At 52.0% G+C, this 17,843-nt stretch overlaps 1 protein-coding gene across 1 annotated transcript in view; it reads right to left on the minus strand.

Annotated features, from left to right (window-relative positions):
• Window positions 1–203: 203 nt before the first annotated feature.
• The window catches only part of RGS9 (regulator of G protein signaling 9), a gene marked incomplete at its 3' end in the record, with an annotated part of 30,423 nt that continues 12,783 nt past the window's right edge, over window positions 204–17,843 (minus strand). Inside the window, exons 10-19 of the mRNA XM_082293916.1 lie at window positions 12,247–12,276; window positions 11,571–11,632; window positions 9,311–9,424; window positions 8,302–8,417; window positions 7,640–7,727; window positions 6,995–7,133; window positions 6,283–6,368; window positions 4,853–4,967; window positions 1,132–1,532; window positions 204–315 (exon numbers count right to left, since the gene is read on the minus strand). Of these exons, the coding sequence (XP_082150042.1) occupies window positions 204–315; window positions 1,132–1,532; window positions 4,853–4,967; window positions 6,283–6,368; window positions 6,995–7,133; window positions 7,640–7,727; window positions 8,302–8,417; window positions 9,311–9,424; window positions 11,571–11,632; window positions 12,247–12,276 (1,263 nt within the window). The remainder of the gene's footprint in view (window positions 316–1,131; window positions 1,533–4,852; window positions 4,968–6,282; window positions 6,369–6,994; window positions 7,134–7,639; window positions 7,728–8,301; window positions 8,418–9,310; window positions 9,425–11,570; window positions 11,633–12,246; window positions 12,277–17,843) is intronic.

Consider the following 17,843-nt stretch of genomic DNA (forward strand, 5'->3'; position numbering starts at 1 on the left):
GGCACACCAGGGGGTGTTTATCTGTGGCTGTGGTGCTCTGAGTGTCCCTGGTGCTGGAGGATGGCTCTAACACACTTCTCCAACAGCACTGAGCACTGTGCTGAGCCACCCACGGCAAACACTGCGGTCTCAGGCCTGGGAGCAGCATCCGTGTCAGGGTTACCCCACTCTCCCCTCCTCCGTGGGGGTCTCCCAGGGGCAGATCAACTCCTTTGCAGAGCCCTTCCGAGCTCGGCGGTGTCTGTCCTCTCCAGGCCCACAGCCCTGGGGCAGGCTCGGCTGTCCGAAGGCGCAGCCGTTTTGACTTGGAAGAAGCTGTGTTGGGAAAGAGAAACTCATCACACACATGGCGCTTTTTGATGTGCTCCGAGGCGGCGAACGAGCTCGGCTTTGAGATTTCCACTGTTCTAGCCCCAAATCCCAAAGCAAAACTCCCGGGCATGAGCCCATGGAGAGGGAGGACGAAGGGAATGTGCACTGCCACCCGTTTGAAGCTGCAGCGCCGTGCGACAGAGCTCCGGAGCGCAGAGCCAGGTGGAGCAGGAGCCCTCAGGTTTGCGCTTTGGAATTTATAATGTGGACTCATCCACTCGGCCAGCAGCAGAGGTGGGTTAAACGAGATCAGGGACATGCTGCTCCTAGTGAGGGACATGGCCAGGGTTTGGTTCCTGCAGGGTTTGGTTCCTGCAGGGTTTGGTTCCCCACCTCACACGTCCTGCCCTGGAACAACAAACACTTAGCAACTCTCTCTGAAGATTTCACCTCTCTTGTCACTTCTGTGTCTCCTCTGACTTGAAATCACTAAACCAAACCTGAACCAGTGTTCAAGAACACTGAGGTTTTCCAAATTCAGGGATTAAAAGTAAAACCTGGGGTTTTGCACCCTGAACATGAGGTGTGAGAATAGCAGAGGCACTGCCAGCATGGGCTCCTGGCCTGTTCCCATCGAGAAACTGGAGGAGTGGAGACAGGGAAGAGACGCTTCCAGAGTCTGGGCTTTGGTGCAAGTGTGGGAAAGGCGACTGTCAGACGGGTTCTCAGGGGCCTCTCCCTCTGGCTAACCCCAAACCGGACGGATCCCGGAGCTGAGCCTCTCCAGGGTGGGTGTCCCGGTGTCCGTGCGGTGCTCACCTGCTGACCGTCCTGGTGTCCGGCCGCAGCCGCCGCTCCCGCCCGCCCAGTGGCTGCACTTTCCCGTGGGGCACAGCCGGGCACCGGGGCGACAGCGTGACCAGGGTGGGCGAGGTCCAGCAGCCCCTCCTGAGGAACCGGCCCCAGGACCGGGCAGCCAGGCGGGACCTCCTGCTGCCGGACGAGCAGGGGCCGGGTCTGGACGCCCGGGGGTCCATCTGGGTGGCCGCGGTGCTGTCCAGGGCCAGGCTGATGGGCGAGAGGCAGGCGGTGCCGTGCGGCAGGGCTGGGGGCCCGGGGGACACGGAAGGCAGGGCCTGGGGGACGGCTGGTGGCGATGCCGGGGTGCTGGGGTCAGCGTGGGCAGCCGGGCGAGGGGCGCAGGATGCGAGGTGGCCTGGCTGTGGGGACGAAAAGGAGAGAGGCTCGGTCAGGTCTGGGCGTGACACCCAGGGTGGTGTCCCCAGGCTTCATCAGGAAGAGAATCCCTCTCCTCCTTTGGTGCTGCCAGGAGAGAAGGGCTCAGCTGGGAGGCGGCGACAGCCACCCCAGCCGGGCCTATGCCAGTGTCCCCCTCTCCCGCAGCTCTGTCCCCTTCCCTGCCCTCCCACTGCCGGAGCGCAGAGGTGTCACTACTTGCCTGCGGGGTTATTGCTGCCGCAGCCCCCGCGGGTGCTGACAGATCCAGCCCCACACCCGCCGGGATGCTGGAGGAGACACCAGCTTGTCTCATTCCTCACAACGACTAGCTGCAGGCACGGAGGAGGCTGTCATCCCGGGAATGTGATCTTGGTTATGAACAGCACAACCAAGTCACACCCACGGCACCAGCCGGGGCCGGGAACAGACCCTGAGCCCCAGCCCTGACGGCTCCTAGTACCACTCACATCTCATGCTGAAGCCCCCAGTGTCCCTGGCTTGGGCTGTGAAGGCCCCAGCACAGCTCAATCAGCCCTCAGGACAAGCCCAAGCACACACTGGACTGGACAAGGACAGCACCTGTTGCATGCCACGTCCCCTCCCATTTCCCAAGGACTCACTCCCAGCAGGAATGAAATGCAGCTCAAGTGTCCAAGGAGAGGAGCTGAGAGCAGGGGCACGCACAGGACATGTACACACACATGCAGGGATGGCACAGTGAAGGACGAACACACTGAGACACAACAGAGAAGGATGAACTTGGTTCTTTTTCCATTTTCTACATTTATTTTTATTAGACAGATGAATGCATGGAAGCCATGGCCAAAAAAATGAAACAAGACATGGAAACAAACAATTTCTTGGGTGGCACAAAGTCCAGCTTGTACCAGGCAACCTTCCTCTTCGGGGACTGAGCAGCAGAGGATAAGGAGCAGAAGGCTGGGCTGTGCCAGCTCCATCAGCCTGTGGCAGGGCACAGACAGCTCCTGCCTGTGTGTGAAGGATGGGGGTTTGTTCCACATGCAGTAACTGGAGTCCCACAAGCATAGTGACTCCCAAGCATGCAGCACGAACCCATGGGAGGGCAGCAGCGATGCCAATCACAGATGATGAAAAATCAGAGAAAGGAATGGATACAGAGAACATAACAAGCAATGCAGCAGACAAAATAGAAGTAGAATCAGAGGGACTGACGGGAACACACAGATTTGTTATTTATTATTTATACCCTGACTTGATCTTCCACATGTTACTACATACTGGCAACCCTAACATGCTCAGTGCTCCATGTTACACAAACTCTAGAGAGAATGTAGAGCTCATCACAGCCAAGTAGCTTTGGGCCAACCCTGCCAGGTTCTGGAGTGTCTTTCAGTGCTCTGATGTCAAAATAGGTTGAGGGTGCTCAGCACCTGATGTAACAAAGCCTTGGGGTTTTAAGCAGAATTTTTTAAAAAGGCAGCCTGAGCCTGCTCCCCTGTACAACAGTGCAGAATGTGCCTTTGCTGCCAGCAGGGGTAACAACAGAGACTCAGCACAGACATCAGAGTTGGAATTCCTCTAAGGATGTTTATCACTGACAGGTTAAGGAAGGGCAGGACAATCTCCCTGGCTCAGCCCCAAGTGGAGGAGAGGAGTGGCACCAGATCAGTGTCCAGCCCTGATCCTGCCTCTGATGTCACACACAGGGAGGGCCAGAGTCACTGTCAGAGCTGTTGGGCACACAGTGACATCCTGACTGTCCCTTGTTCACAGGGAGCTGCCCTGCAAGGACCCTCCAGGGCTCCAAGGGCCTGCATGCACGCCACTATCTGAGGGCTCCCACTCCCTGCCAGCTTTTCCCAGAAGCTGCCCCATCCCTGGAAGTGTTCAAGGCCAGGCTGGATGGAGGTCTGAGCACCCTGGGACAGTGGAAGGTGTCCCTGCCCACGGCAGGGGGTGGAATGAGATGAGATTTAAGGTCCCTTCCAATCCAAACCATTCTGGGATTCTATGATCTCTCATTTCCTGTAAAATCCTACCAGTATTAAAAGGGGATGGACAATGTGAACTGGAGAGAGGCAGCTTCCCAGACCTCAGTGCTTCCACCCAGTTCCTCTGCTTCCCTTAAATTTAAACAAACAAGGAAGCTTTTCTGCCCCTTCAGTTCCTTTTACTGGGATTTGCAGGAATCTTCACACTTCTGGTAATCACTGGCCTGGTCCAGGCATGCTGGGCTTTCCCAGCAAGGCCTGGAATCTCCCTGAGCTCTTTAGCACTAATGTAGTATTTTAGCTTGCCTCATTCTACGGAGCAAAAGAGACAGAGAAAATGAAAAAGAAAATACTACTTAAAGTTGAAATCAGCTCTTAACACCTCTACCCTGTTCTCCCTTGCCTCTGGGCTACAAGCCAGCGACAACTGCAGCTACCTCCTGTTAGGTTTTTAACAACAGAAAATAGATGAGCAGGAAAAAGACAAGACAAGAGGTGGGAAGGATTTGATAAAATCTCTCTTGGCCTTGTGCGGGCTCTGGCAAGGGGCAGCTCTGCACCTGCACACCCAGCTCAGGGCACAGGAGTCACGGGGAGAGCGGAGCAGAGCTTCCTGCTGATCATCTCCAGCTTGCCAGGGGCAAATTCAGAAGGTCAAGTAACCTTCAGAAGTGCTCGTGCTACTGTTCCCACACGCAGCTCTTGTGCCCGTGGTCCCACTGTGCTGGCTGGAGGTGCAGGGTGGGGGGTGTGCTCCTCCCAGGGGCTGCCAGATGCACCCCTTGGGAGGGTGCCCAGCTCCCGAGGGATGGAGGCCAGCAGGGACACTCTGAGCTGAGTCACCTCGCCCTGCTGCCCGCGGGGTCAGCCCCCTCTGCTCCAAGGAAGGCTTGTCTGAACCCGAAGCTCTGGGGCAAAGCTTTCCCCTGCCTTGTGACACCTCCTCCCGGAGGAGCGGGATGCAGGGAGAGGCAGCCGGGCTCTGCAGCCTCCCGGGGGATGTCGGGGAGCAGAAGGCATCTCCCCTCCCAGGTGTGCGGGGAGGGGGCCGGGTGCTGTACCCCGAGCCTGGCACAGCAGCACTGTGCCAGCACTCCCTGCCTGGCGTGCTGGGAAGTGACATCTGCTCTCCAGAAGCCATGGCAACGCGCGGGAAGCTGGCTGAGGGCAGAGCCGGCCTGGGAAACCTAAAGCAGCACTGACACCTTCAGGAAGGGGAGACGAAGCTCAACACCAGCCTCGCCTTGTCTTTTCCCTGCGGGGCTCAGAGCCTACTTGGGAGGAGCTTCCTTCTGCAGCTGGTTCCTGCGATCCAGCTTGCTCATGACCTGCGTGATATCCACGGTGTTGGCGGCTTCTCTGGCTTTGGCCTCTTCCTCCTGCTGCCTCAGGATGATGGGGCTGGGGCTGGAGCGGAGGTGGCGGCGTCCGAACAAACCCGTGCTGGGCAGAGAGACAGAGGAAGGAGAGGGCAGTTAGTGAGGAGAAGGGCACCAAAACCTCCCCCTGGGGAAGGAGAGTTACCCAGGAGAACAAGCTCGGACACAGAGATGGCCAAAGGAGTGCAAAATGCTTTAAAGCAGGACTGGGTGACTCAGTGTCACACATGAGCTACGGAACTGCTGAAAGTGTCAAGGTGCTGCTCCTGAGGGACTCCAGGGCCCACCCACATCACTCCCGTTCTTGTGTCTGTACATAACTCACACTCAGTGTGAAGCCAAACAACTCCCATCCCTGGAATTTTCTCTAGTGCCCTCAGGAAGATCAAGACAGGGACGAGTATGGGTGTTTCTGGTGTCTGTGACGCCCCCAAAAAACACCCGTTACCTGCTTCAGCAAAGCCACTTCCCCAGCAGTGGAAACAGGTCCCACCTCTGGATGAGGCACCAGCTCTGGGTTAATGGGATGCTGAGGTTTGCGGGGATCCAGAACAAGCACTGACAAACACAAAGGCAGGATCACTGGGATCAACCAGCATCTGCTAGTGCCCCTGTGATGTGTGGCTCACAGAAAACCTGACCAAATCCCAGGCCAGCCAGCAGCAGAGCTTTTTCCACTGACTTGAAACAGGTTTTAGATGAAACAACCAGTGTGAAAATCCACAATTCCTCTTTTCTTGCCTGCTAGGTTGATGAGTGGAAGAGGAACAGAGAAACAAACACCACCCAGTCTGACACTGCAGCTTTAGGAGCAGTTGCAGTTCAAATGGCCTGAATTTGCTGTATAACCTTCATCTTGCTGAGAAAAAGCCATTTCCAAGGCCATCCACCTTGTGCCAGCTGTCACTCACAAGACGCTGCTTGTTCCCACATGCCTGCCACCTTCCCTCACACTGGGGGTGAGCAGCTTTGTCCAGGCAGAGCTGAGCAGATCCCATGGATTACCCTAAACCTTGGGTCTGTCTCTGCTCTGGCAGACAGTGTTTTGTGGGCAGGAGTTTTCCCATGCCCAGGACACAGCGCTCTCCTTCCAGGAGAAGAGCTATTAATTAATTCAACAATCACAGCCCTTCTCAACAGACCCAACAGAGAAGGCAGCTGAGCAATCAGCAACTCCATTCCGACTGTTCACAAGCCACTTGCAAAGGGCTCATGAATAAACAGCACCATCAGTTCCAAAACAAAGCATCTTCTCAGTGCAAAATTTTATTTAATTAAGAGAACATCTAAATCGTAGTAATTTTGCTGCAACTTGGACTTTTTCTACCCTTGCTACAACAAGAAAAACAAACCCCACAATTACAGCCAGTTTCACTTGCCTTTTTTTGACACCCTCTTGTGGCACAACAGCTTTGGCCAGCATTTCCTTGTATATTGGAGACTTTAAATAGCGGCCATAGGAGTCCTACTAGCAGAAGAAAGAGAAACTGGTAGTTATGGGCTGCAAACACCCTTATTAAAATCACCGCCAAATACAGCTGCTCAGGAGCCAGGGAGGCTGGGAACTGGATAATCTCCCCCAGCAGCCCAAGGGACTTTGCATCTTTCAGGCAAATGTAGCTACTTAAACCAATATCCTTTCATCTTGCTGTAAAATTCCCAGGATTTTCCATCTCACAATAAAGCTTCACAGGTAAGACCCAGATCAAAAGATCTGAACGAAGCTCAGCCTGGGCCAGCAGGGTCTCAGAGTCACTGCAAGGTGAGGAGCTTGTATTCCAGCAGCCAAACTTTTCATCAATGGATGAAAATCAGTCCAGTTCTGCTGCTCTCAGTGCATGAGCTGGTGCCCAAGCTGGAATTGAAAAGCAGGACTTGCAGCAGCCACCTGACCCTCACCACCCTGGGGACAGGCTGCCTTAGAGGGAAGAAGCAGCAGCAAAATACAAATGCCTGAAGCAGCACTTGCTTAACTCAGCAAATTTGAGGGATTTTCCAACAAAGGCCCCTTGAAAGGGACAGCTGATAGCACACAAAGGAAAGGCCCAGAGGGCTGGAATCCCCCTCAGGCTCCGACAACAAATAACGAACCTTTTTCATCAGCATGTAAATGTGAGTCTGAGCAGCATCTAGAACATAACGATGAGGGTGCTCCAGGCCCTTGACTGTGATGCCCATTGTTTTGCCATCGATGTTAATCCAGCGCCTTGCTCCTGGAGCCAGGAAGAGCCTGCCAGGAGGAGGAATCAGCAGTGCCATTAGCAACTGAAGAATTCACACATTCCTGTCTATGCATGAAAGGAAAAGTCCCTTCAGCTCCCTGCTGCAATTTGCTGTCCTGATCTTGGGCAATCCATATCCTCTTCATCAGAGATGTGCACTCACTTCCCCTTGCACATAATATAAGCCAAATTTTAGCTCACTGGAAGCAAAAAGCCTCTCCCTACTTTGCTTGTGGCAGCCTCAAGAACTTTGCTATTCCACACCGATATTTAAATTACATCCTAAGACTGAAGTATAACAGAGAATAGAGAGGGAAAGTAAATATATTAAAAAACTCCATTTCTACTTCCATCTCCAAAAGCTCCTTTCCTACATGGGGACAAAAGACAGCCACATTCGGTAATAGCCTACATGGAAAAGTCTCAGGAATAAATCATTTGGAGAATGAAAACCTGTGGAAGGTGATGGGACTCATGCACAAAGAGTTTAAGAGTGGAAGATTTTCACACTCACTTGTAGATTTCTTCTGCTTTTTCTTTGACCTTGGATTGGTCTCCGTACTTGAGATCCTCACAGGCTTCCCAGAAACCCAGATTCTCTCCTGCATGACAAGGACATAATCAGCAGAGGGTGGGACTGAGGAAAACACAATCCCATTTATTAACTCCTGGATTTGTTTGGCACAGTTTGTTGGCCCCACACCAGTCTCTCCAATTCTTGAGTGACTGAAAGCAGAAAACAGCTTTCCCCTGTTCTCTGCCTGCTGACATCTCGAAGTACTTGTAAGCTCAGCCAGTTCCACCTTCTCTGGGAGCAGTCATAGAATTGTGGAATGCTTTGGGGTGGAAGGTGCCTTAAAGCCCATCTCATCCCACCCCTGCCATGGGCAGGGACCTTCCACTGTCCCAGGGTGCTCCAAGCCCCGTCCAACCTGGCCTTGGACACTTCCAGGGATCCAGGGGCAGCCACAGCTTCTCTGGGCACCCTGTGCCAGGGCCTCCCCACCCTCCCAGGAGAGAATTCCTTCCTAAAACGCAGTCTAAACCCTCCCTGCCGATCCGGGCTGTACCGCGTGTCCCGTGCCACTAGATGGTACCGCCTGCCCTGGCTGCACAGCTCCAGCAGCCTGCACCTTGTGCCACTGTCACCTCAGCCCACGGACACTGCACACCCACCGCTGAACTCCTTCTTCAGGAAGACTTGGAAGTTCTGGCGGCCTTTGGGGTCCCGGATCAGCTCGCTGAAGTTGAAGGCCCATCGCTCCACGCGCATCCTGGTGGGCACTTCCACCCTGTGCGAGACAAAACAAACAGCAACGCCGGTTTCTCTAATTAGCAGATTAATTAAAACCAAAATGCCCTTTGCTGCAGTGCCAAGGGACTTCTCAGCATTCTCTTGTTTTCCAGAGTGGTGTAATGAGCTCCTGAAGTCAACCCACTAAGTAAGTTGTGATTAAACAACTCAGGCCGCAGCGGGATGAGGATTTAACTGGGATTTATGCAGCTCTCACAGCGACAGGCCAGCCTTGCCCTGAGGTTTGACTTGGTCCCATCCTGGAGGGGGCACTGGTTGCTGCCCAGAGCTTTGCTTCTCATAAAGGCATTCAGTGCAGGCATCCCCTGGGGATGTCTAATGGGATACAATCAGTCTGTAACAGGATTGCTGCTCTCAGAACCACTAAGATGTTGGATGCTCCAAGCCCCAAGATGCCACGGTGTAATTAGCAAATCCTATCCAAAGGGAAAACCAAGGGAGGCCTCAGAGAAGGCATGGACCACGAGTGTGTGCCTCCAACCCAAAGCCTCTCCTAAGGAAGCAGCCTGAGGGGTTAGCAAAGACCCAGGGGAGCAGCTGAACCCTGAACTGGTCCTATTCCATTCCTGTGCTAGTGGGCTTCACTCATCCAATGGGAGGATCAGACCCACTCAGTAGGGGCTGAGTGCACTCCCATCATCAGCTCAGGAATTTCTGTAATGTTAAGGAAGGCTCCACTTGAAGGAGACAGTGCTGGGAGTTCAGCATGGAGTATTCCCAAAGTTTCAAGGTGAGTTGGAAAGGGAACACTTCTCTGCTCATGATCAGAGATCAGATACCACAACGAAAATCAGTGGTTCCCTTTCCTGATTTCTATCAGTATAAAGGTCACTGTAAACCACAGGCTGGCAAAACAACACAAATACATACAGCTTTGCATTGAGATCCCAGAACTCAGGGTCATCTGATATCCAGGGGTTGCTGGGGAGACATCCAGACAGGATGGGATCGTTGGAGAGGAACTGCTCAGAGTACTTCACAACACTGCAACAAATCCAAAATCAAAATATTCATTTGGAAGCCAGAATTACAGCCAGCCCCATTATAGCCAAGTAACAGACTACAGATGTCCTCAGAGGTGCAGGACTCTCAGCACAAGGATCTGGAACGTGGCCTCTGCCTTCCTAGGAAAATCGATTCATTAGCTCAGTTAATCTTTTCCATTTCCCAAACAGAAGTCTCCTGCTTGTCTTTCAAAGCAGTGAATTTGTCAGTTCAAATACAAGGAGATGCAAGACTCTCTTCCATCACCTCCTTTTGCCTTTTCATTTCAAGAAGTGGGACTAAGCCCCTGGACAGTTCCTGTCTCCTTCTGCACCCAGCTGGCCAGGGCCTGATCCTGCATCATACTGGGGGGAAAGGGCCAGGGAAAGGAACACAAGGGTTGTGTTCACTCAGGTCGGTTCTCTGCAGCCTTCCCATGGGCCACGGGAGAACTCAGGGAGCTCTGTGAGAGTGAGGGATTACTGAGGGCTCATCCCAGCTTCTCCTTTCCTCCATCACTTACCACAGGGCTCATTCCTCTGCAAGTGGCTCTGAGGGCTTGGCACAAAGCAGAACTGTCTCTCTCCCAGCAGGAACCAGACAAACACTTCTCCTACCTTCTAACTTGGCCAGACTTCTAATTACAACCGATTTCACTAATGTCCTGGAATTTTAGCTCCCGCCTCCCTTTTTCATTCTTGAAAAAAAATCCTCTGGTTTCTGCATTTAAAATTCCTTCCAGGCCAAAGTGCTTTCATGTGCTCAGAGCTGGGGGTGCAGTGTCCAGGGGCCCGTTGCTAACAGGCACCTTGGCACAGACCCTGCAGTTATACAATGCTCCTGCACAGAGCAAAGCACAGGGCTGGCACACAGCTGCTCCATCCTACCTTCCCACTGGGAATGCCAAGGCATCCAGCATCTGCATCAGGCACTCCAGTCCATATATTCTGATCAAGCAAATCCAAACCAGTCAGCTCAGGTAGCACTGCTGTGTGCTCTGGAAGTGCTTTGCAGCTTCTCCTAAATCACTGCAATGCTCTGAAGCATGCACGCTGCCCAGCTGCTGCTCATATCCTCATTAATAATTTGAGTTGGACCTGACTGTGCAGCTGACATGGAGTTCCCAAGTTCCTGAGGGTTTTTGATCTAGGTGATAGGTATTATCCCACCAGAACTAATGAGTGAAAAGCCCCACTGCCAAACAGTTAAGCACCACAAAATTCCTGGGAAGTAGCCAGGTGTCCCCAGCTCCAGCTCACAGTTTGGAGAACAGAGGCAGGAGAGTTTTAAGTGACCTGGGAGTCAGTGACAGACAAAACGAGCAGAGCTGCTGGTGCCCTGCAAGTTGTGGCTCTCAGAAGACTCTCTCTTCCACCCATCTCATTCATTAAGACTGTCTTCTCTAAGGAACTGGCCTGAGCACCTTGTTTATCTCAGATGTGACAGGAATCTCTGGTGGCAATGACAGTGTAAACCAGGCAGGTGCTCTGGGTTGCACCTCAAGGTGCCTGGTCAGCACAGCAGGTTCCAGGCAGAAATGCCTCTGAGAAACACACCAATGCCTAATGCCAGGGCTGGATGCTTCATCAAGGATCTGATCAGGAAACACTCCCACTGGGAAGGGGAATTGCTAATTAATTGCTTGGATGTTCATGGAGAGGCTGTTCCCCTTTGTAGTACAGAAAAACCAGACAGTGAGCATCATCATGGGGCAGGGACACTCACGGGGGTGAATCCAGCCCAAGGTGGGGACCAGTGAGGGGCGGGTCAGTCTGTCCTGCTGGCTGCTCATCCTGAAGGACAGACACACTGCTGGATCCTCTCCAGGCTGCAGGGCTGTGTCCAGGCATCACAGCCTGGCCCAGAGCAGTGTCAGCATCTCCTGATTTCAGAGGGAATCTCAACCCAGAGGCTGGTGCTGCTCTGCAGGAAAGCTCCCAGGGAGCCTCTTCATCCTGCCAGGGACTCTGATCCCTCCTCAGCCCCGTGCCTCCTGGCCCAGACAACACAGCCCAGACAGCACTGGGCCACCACATGGATTCCTTGGCTGAGTCACCAGATGCCAGAGCAGACGGCTTCATCAGCTCATTAGGAGATAAGCACTGAAGACTAATCAATGTGTGGACAGAAGGAAATCAGGACTTACCCTCCAAGAGAGACAGAAGATTTCACTCTGGTCTTCAGGATGGCCTGCTGATAGTACATGATCTGAGGGGGATCAGACACAACCATGGTTAGGAGCACGGAGATTTGAAGATTAGCCCTAGCTGGAGCTCAAACAGGTTCTCTCCCAGGTAATGAGGCTAACTACAGCAGGGACTGCTTCTTCCCTAATTACTGGATGTCCAAGGAACCAGAGAACCCCTGAACTGTCTCAGTGAAATGTCTGTTTTCACTGAGCTTACTGCAAACATCAGAAGTGCACTTTGCAATGTGCGAGTAATTAAAAAGCACTCCCCATGTTATATAGAAATTGAATAATAGCTACCATCCTCAGCACCTACAAATGCTCTGGATGATTTAGCATGTAATTATCATTGATTCTTGGCTGTCTCTGCACTGGCGCCACTGTGATTTCCACACCACTAATTCTGATCTATTGGATTTCAGCCCTGGTGTCTGTCCTTGCCTGAGCCTTCCTGTCACTGGGAGAGCTGCTGGCTGCCTGCAGTGGGAGGGAATGTCCTGAAATTACATTGATAAAAGCTCCATGGGGCAGGGACTCTGCTTTTCAGAGCCCTCTGCACAGAGGGCTTTGAGCCACACTGGTGTAGGCAACTCATACAGGATGAACACCCAGAAGTGAGGGCAGCCCTACTTACCTCTCTCCTAAAAAATTCCATAGTATTTTTCTGTAAAATAAAAAAAAAAGAATCATTAAATTGGGATGGGTGCTTACACTTGCTTTTTTTCTTTGAGACATGGAAACACCGTTGCAGGGCTGCCGTTGTGCAGTGCTCTCCAATTAATTCTGATTACAATTAAAATCAAACACAGCAGCTGAGCTAATCAGGGTATCATCAAAGCTAAGAGCATCCCCACACGGTAAATTGTTCCATTAGCTGTATTTACTGTTTAGCATTGCTTCTCCCATCACAGGCTGCCTGTATGCCTTCAATTAAGGGGTTATTCTAATGGAGCTAAAATAGATTCATTTACGAGACACAGATTAGATCATTCAATATTAGCTAAAGGAGACAGGAACCAACACATTGCAAAATATAAACACCACAATTAAAAGCCTCAGAAGCAGTGTCTGCTGTGCAAAGGGTGTTTACGTTGTGATTTGAATAACTCAGACTATGTTACATGTCATCCACAAATGAGCAGGCAATTGAAGGCAAGAAATTAACTGCAGGGTGTTTATTCACACAGCTTCCTTTGAAGCACAGTTACTTTGTGTGGAATAAACTGGAGAAGGGAGAAGGAAAGACAGGCTAAGTCGGGGATGCTCCCAGCAAGCTTTTAAAGGCTCAGGCAGGGTTTCAGTTCCTCAGCTCCTGTTTCAGTCAAGACCTGCATCCCAAAATTATTCTATCAAATGAACCCTGTGGCAGGCAGGGGTCTGCAGAGTGCCTTGGTGAAGTGCAGTTTGTGAGGGATGAGGGATGAAGCATCTGGTACTGAATGCCACAGGCAGCTCTGCTTTCCCCTCACCTCCCCAGAGACCCTGAACCCCGAGCTGCCCCTTTTTTGGGAAAGGCAAGATGCTCTCCCAGGGTTGCTTTGTGAGGAGACCATTGTGGGGTCACTGATCTTCTTCTGCATTTTAACCATCGTCACCAGTCCTGCTCAGGAGGGAGAAACTCTTCCCTACATGGCAGGAAAGCAAGAACATTTTGCTGACACTTGGTTTGGAGAGGCCCACTCACCATTTCAGCAGCAGGAGCCAGACACGCAGCAGATGAGCCCAATCCCTGCAGCACCACCCCAGAGCCAGCCCTGACCCTGACCCAGACACAGCCTGGCCAGCGGGGCACCAAAAAAACCCATCACAGTGATATTGTGAGGGGAGGAAGGTTTTCCTGCTGCAAATACCACGACCAGCTCTGAGTGGGCACAGACAACTCAGCAGGGACAAACAGGGCAGCAAAAACCAGCAGTGATGCTGTGCTGGCCCTCTGTGTGAGAGGGGGAAAGGACTGACACATCAAGGGAGAGGAAAAGCTCTAGGACAGCAGGATCATTGCTCACAGGGCTGTACAACCTCCCCTGCTGATTCACGAGCTCCTGGGACGAGCTCATAAACGATGGAGGAACTGGGGAACAGCTTTTCACCCTTTTCTGCTCTCAGGTGCACTCCTGATTCCAGGCCACCTTCCAAGCAGACAGCATTCCTTCCCCTCATTTCTGCAGTGTCATTGTTTCAGGCAGACTGCAGAAATGGAAGGGAAGAAGAAATCACCTGCTTGCACAGAGAAATTTATTGTATTTACTGTCCCAAAGTGTCCTGTTTAGAGACCTGTGTTTCTGCTCCAGGCCAGCTGCCTCCTGCACAACAGGAGCTCACTGTCTCCTTGGGGAATCTGAGATATAAACCAGGCCTGATCAGATTTACAAGTGCCAGCTGAAGGGTTCCATTTGATGGAACTCGAGTGTGGCTAGAGCGTTGATTTCAACACATTAAAATCATTAGATGGTTTTTTAAAAACCCTGTTTTCTTCCACTTTTTTGTCAAGTGGGGCCTCAGACAGGCCTGATGCAGTGGGGAAGGAGAAGTGGGTGCTGGCACAGCGGCTTGAAGGCAGCTCACGTGGCAAGAAAGTGGTTTTATCTTCTAGAGGGGTCTGAGAGGATGGCAGCACACCACACACATGAGACAAACAGCTGTGGGAAAGAGAAAAAGAACACAGTGAGTTAAATGTTATATAGAGACAGAAGGGTATCAATTAAAATGCCATCACAACAGAAAAAATTGTATGTGGGTGAAGAAAAATCCACAAACAAGGGAAGATTTTATTTTTTTAAGTACACCCCACACCAAGGATCCCCTCCTGCCACAGTCTGTGTGGGGGTCAGTGTGGTGGGTGGCTGGTGCTGGAAAATCAAGGGGGTTTTGCTGGGGTGCTCCAGGTGGGGAGGGGATTTACCAAGGCTCCCCCAGAAAAGGGGCTGAGCATCTCTGAGCAGTGGCACACACTGAACTGCAGCCAAATCCAAGGGGAGCCCACTGCTGAACACCCTGGGAGGCTGCAGGTGCTGGCTGTGCTCAGCCCCTTCCAGTTCCCCAGTCAGCAGTAACTGGGAGGAATCTCAGCTATTTCACCCCAGAGCTGCTCATAATTTCATTTCCCTTTCTCCCACAGTGCTCCTACAACCGGTTCCCAGTTCACTGCTGCTACAAGTGGCCCCGAGCACTCTCCATGTCCCACTGACCACTGCCAGCTGTGCCCACCACGCCACCCACCCTTACCCCCACTGCTGACTGCAGCAGTGCCAGAGTGCCCTGCACCACCCACCCACTCTGCCTCGTCTGGAAGGAAATCACATTTGGAACAAAAGAGTCATTTCTCATAATGAGATTAATTTTGCAATGCCCTTAACGAGTGACTTATCGCAATTACTGTGGATCAGCTCCCCAGCCCTGCAGGCTTCAAATCAAGATGGCAATTAGTGAAAGGCCTCAGTCTGTCTCAGGCGAGTGCCATGAGCTGTTCCACATCCTCTGACAGCCCCGAGACATCCCGTGGCACTGGGACACCCTGCCTGGCCTGGTCACACCCCGCTGCCACAGGCTGTGAGCTCCCCGGGCACAGGGGCTGCAGAGCCCAGCTGGGAGCCAGCCAGGACCTGCTCCAGAGCCTGTGTTTGGAGCTGATCCACATGGCTGAGGCCACCAGCTCCTGCAAGAGCTGGGGCATCTGCTAATTCCCAGCTACCTGTTTGCTCCTCTGCTCAGTGTGAGACTTCCTGACCACACTGGGGAGATGATGGTCATGGTGTTTTTGCCTGCCTGGCCACTGTTCCCTGTTTACAGAGCTCATAAACATCTGGAAACAGCTTTGGATGGATGCCTGGATGGAGCTGGATGGAGCTGCAAGGTTGTGCAGAGCTTGTCTGGGACCAGGACACTGCAGATCCCTCACTCTGCATGAGTGCTCCATGCAGAGCTCAGCAGGCTGTGAGGCTGATCCCAGGAATCCTGTGCAGGGAACTGGCCACTGAGCATGGAGCAGAGCCAGCTCAGCCTCCCTCCAGAGCTCCGGGCAAGGAAGATCCACCTCTCCAACCCTGCAAAGTGCACCCCAGCACACACCCAGCTGCCTTTGCACACCCCAGCACCCCTGCTCGGTGCAGACCCAGCCTTTTCCCACACTCAGCCAGCTGAGAGCCTGCAGAGACAAATCCTGACTCTGGGATTAGATAATCTCAACCCTTATCTCCACTGTGCTGGTGCATCCAGCCCAGCAGCTGGAAACCAAATCTGCCACAGTCCATGCCCACAGTTTTGCTCAAATGGCCATTTTCCCCCTGTCTTGTTTATCTGCCCCTGACCCTGTGCTTTCCAAACTTGTGATGATGCAGCAGAACTTTATCAGGCAAACTGACAGGGACTCATGAAATTAAAGGCCAGCAATGACTCGTTGATCTGTGGCTGATTTGCTGCGTACAACAAATCAGGGCATTTCATTCAGCAGCCCCTGAATTCAGCACAGTGATTTTTGGGGGAGCTAAAGCACCTTTCAGAAAGACTCTGGTTCCAGGAGGCAGAGGCTGTGCAGGTACCTGCAGGCACTCAGTGGTGATTCTCAAGCAGTGAGGCTTGATGAGAGCCCGAGACCGGGGTAACAAAAGGCTAAAGCATCCCTTAATTAGCTGTTTAATGGGTGGCTGCTTCTGCCTGGCTCCCCCTGCCCATCCACAACCCCTAACTCTTTATAACCACAAGGGATGCCCATAGGTCAGTAATAAAAATCCCCTTCAAAGGAGTTTGAGCATCTGTTTATCCCCGGAGGACTCTATCTGGGAGAAAGAGAGCAGCCCACCAAAGGGTCTGAGCAAGAGGAGAAGAGATGTTCCTGCTAATGTCAGCTTCAAAGAAATCAGAAATTAATTACTTTATTTCCTTTCTCAACTGCCAAGATAAAAAACTCCATTGACCAACAAAGTGAAGGTGGATTGAGCAGGAACAGGGACACAAATCAGTTTGGCCCATCCTTTCCGCTCACCAAAGGCTGCTGAGCCACAGGTGTTTGTGAGAGCAGCCTGCAGAGGACACAAACAAAGCTGCTCGTCCAAAGGCAGCTCCATGTGGGCTTTGGCTGTCTCATGTATTCCCAAACACTCCTTCAAAAGCAAAAGGAGGAGCAAAGAGAACCTCCCCTCTTCAGCTCAGCCTCCAGAGAGGAGGCACAGCTCAGAGACCAGCTCAAAGGAGAAGGGCACGGAAGTCACCCCAAAGCTGGTGTCCTTTGGAGCCTCCCCTGGTGGGGGGGGACTGACCGTGTCTCTTATGGCCAGGGTGGAACTGGGCAGAGAACCTTCCTCCAGCTCCCTTCCCCTGTGCTACCAGGCAGCTGGCAGATGGATACAGCTTTTCAGACCATTTGCAAACCTAAAATCTCCTCCATGTCAGCTGTAAAACTGTGGGCGTGAAGTTGGCTTACTCCTCTTTCTATCCCTCTCCCTTTCTACTACTTCTTTACTCTTAAAAAGGAAAAAAAAAAAAAGGGCTTTCAGCAGCTGCTACTTACAGCAAGAAAAAAATAAAATACACCCCAACCCAACACTTTGCTCCTTTTCAGTCTCTATAGCAACAGAGTACAGCTGGCCAAAGCAATTATCCTGCTCTGGCTGCTGAGATGTTTAAAGGCTGTTACAAAACTCGAAGTTGTGGGAATACTGTGAGTGTGATGGCAGTAACATTTGCATTTAATTGCTGAGAGATGATTTGACTTTGCTTCCAAATGAACACTGTTAAGTGCACAAAGACAGGATCATCTCAGAGAGATGATGGAGAAAGGGAACAGCAGCTCCAGCTCCTCATGCACTGACTGGATCTCTGTGATTGTAGACCCTGAACCAGTTTACCCAGTTACAGCCCTCATGGTCTTAGTTCACTGATTCTGTTTCTTTATGGTCTACAATATGCATTTTTTGGGCAACATTTTGTGTCTCCTACCCACCACACCAACTCCTTCATCTTCTTACCACACATTAATTACCCCTTGGGAGGTATTCTGTCATGTTATTTTAAAGCTGCATCTTTCCACTGACCCTTTACACCCCTCAACCCCACACAGTTCTTTCAACACTAATAAAAAGGCAGCAACGAGCACCTGGAGATAGAGGATTTCTTAAGTCAGTTTCACCAGCAAAGAAAACATGTCCTGCAGCCAAGCACTCACACTAACTGGTGTGGCAAGAAAGCTGACAAAGTATTTCCAAGCCAGAAGAAGCTGCCAGAGCCTATTTTGAG

Source organism: Coloeus monedula (genome assembly GCF_965178545.1).
Source record: "Coloeus monedula genome assembly, chromosome: 19".
Taxonomy (NCBI): Eukaryota; Metazoa; Chordata; class Aves; order Passeriformes; family Corvidae; genus Coloeus; species Coloeus monedula.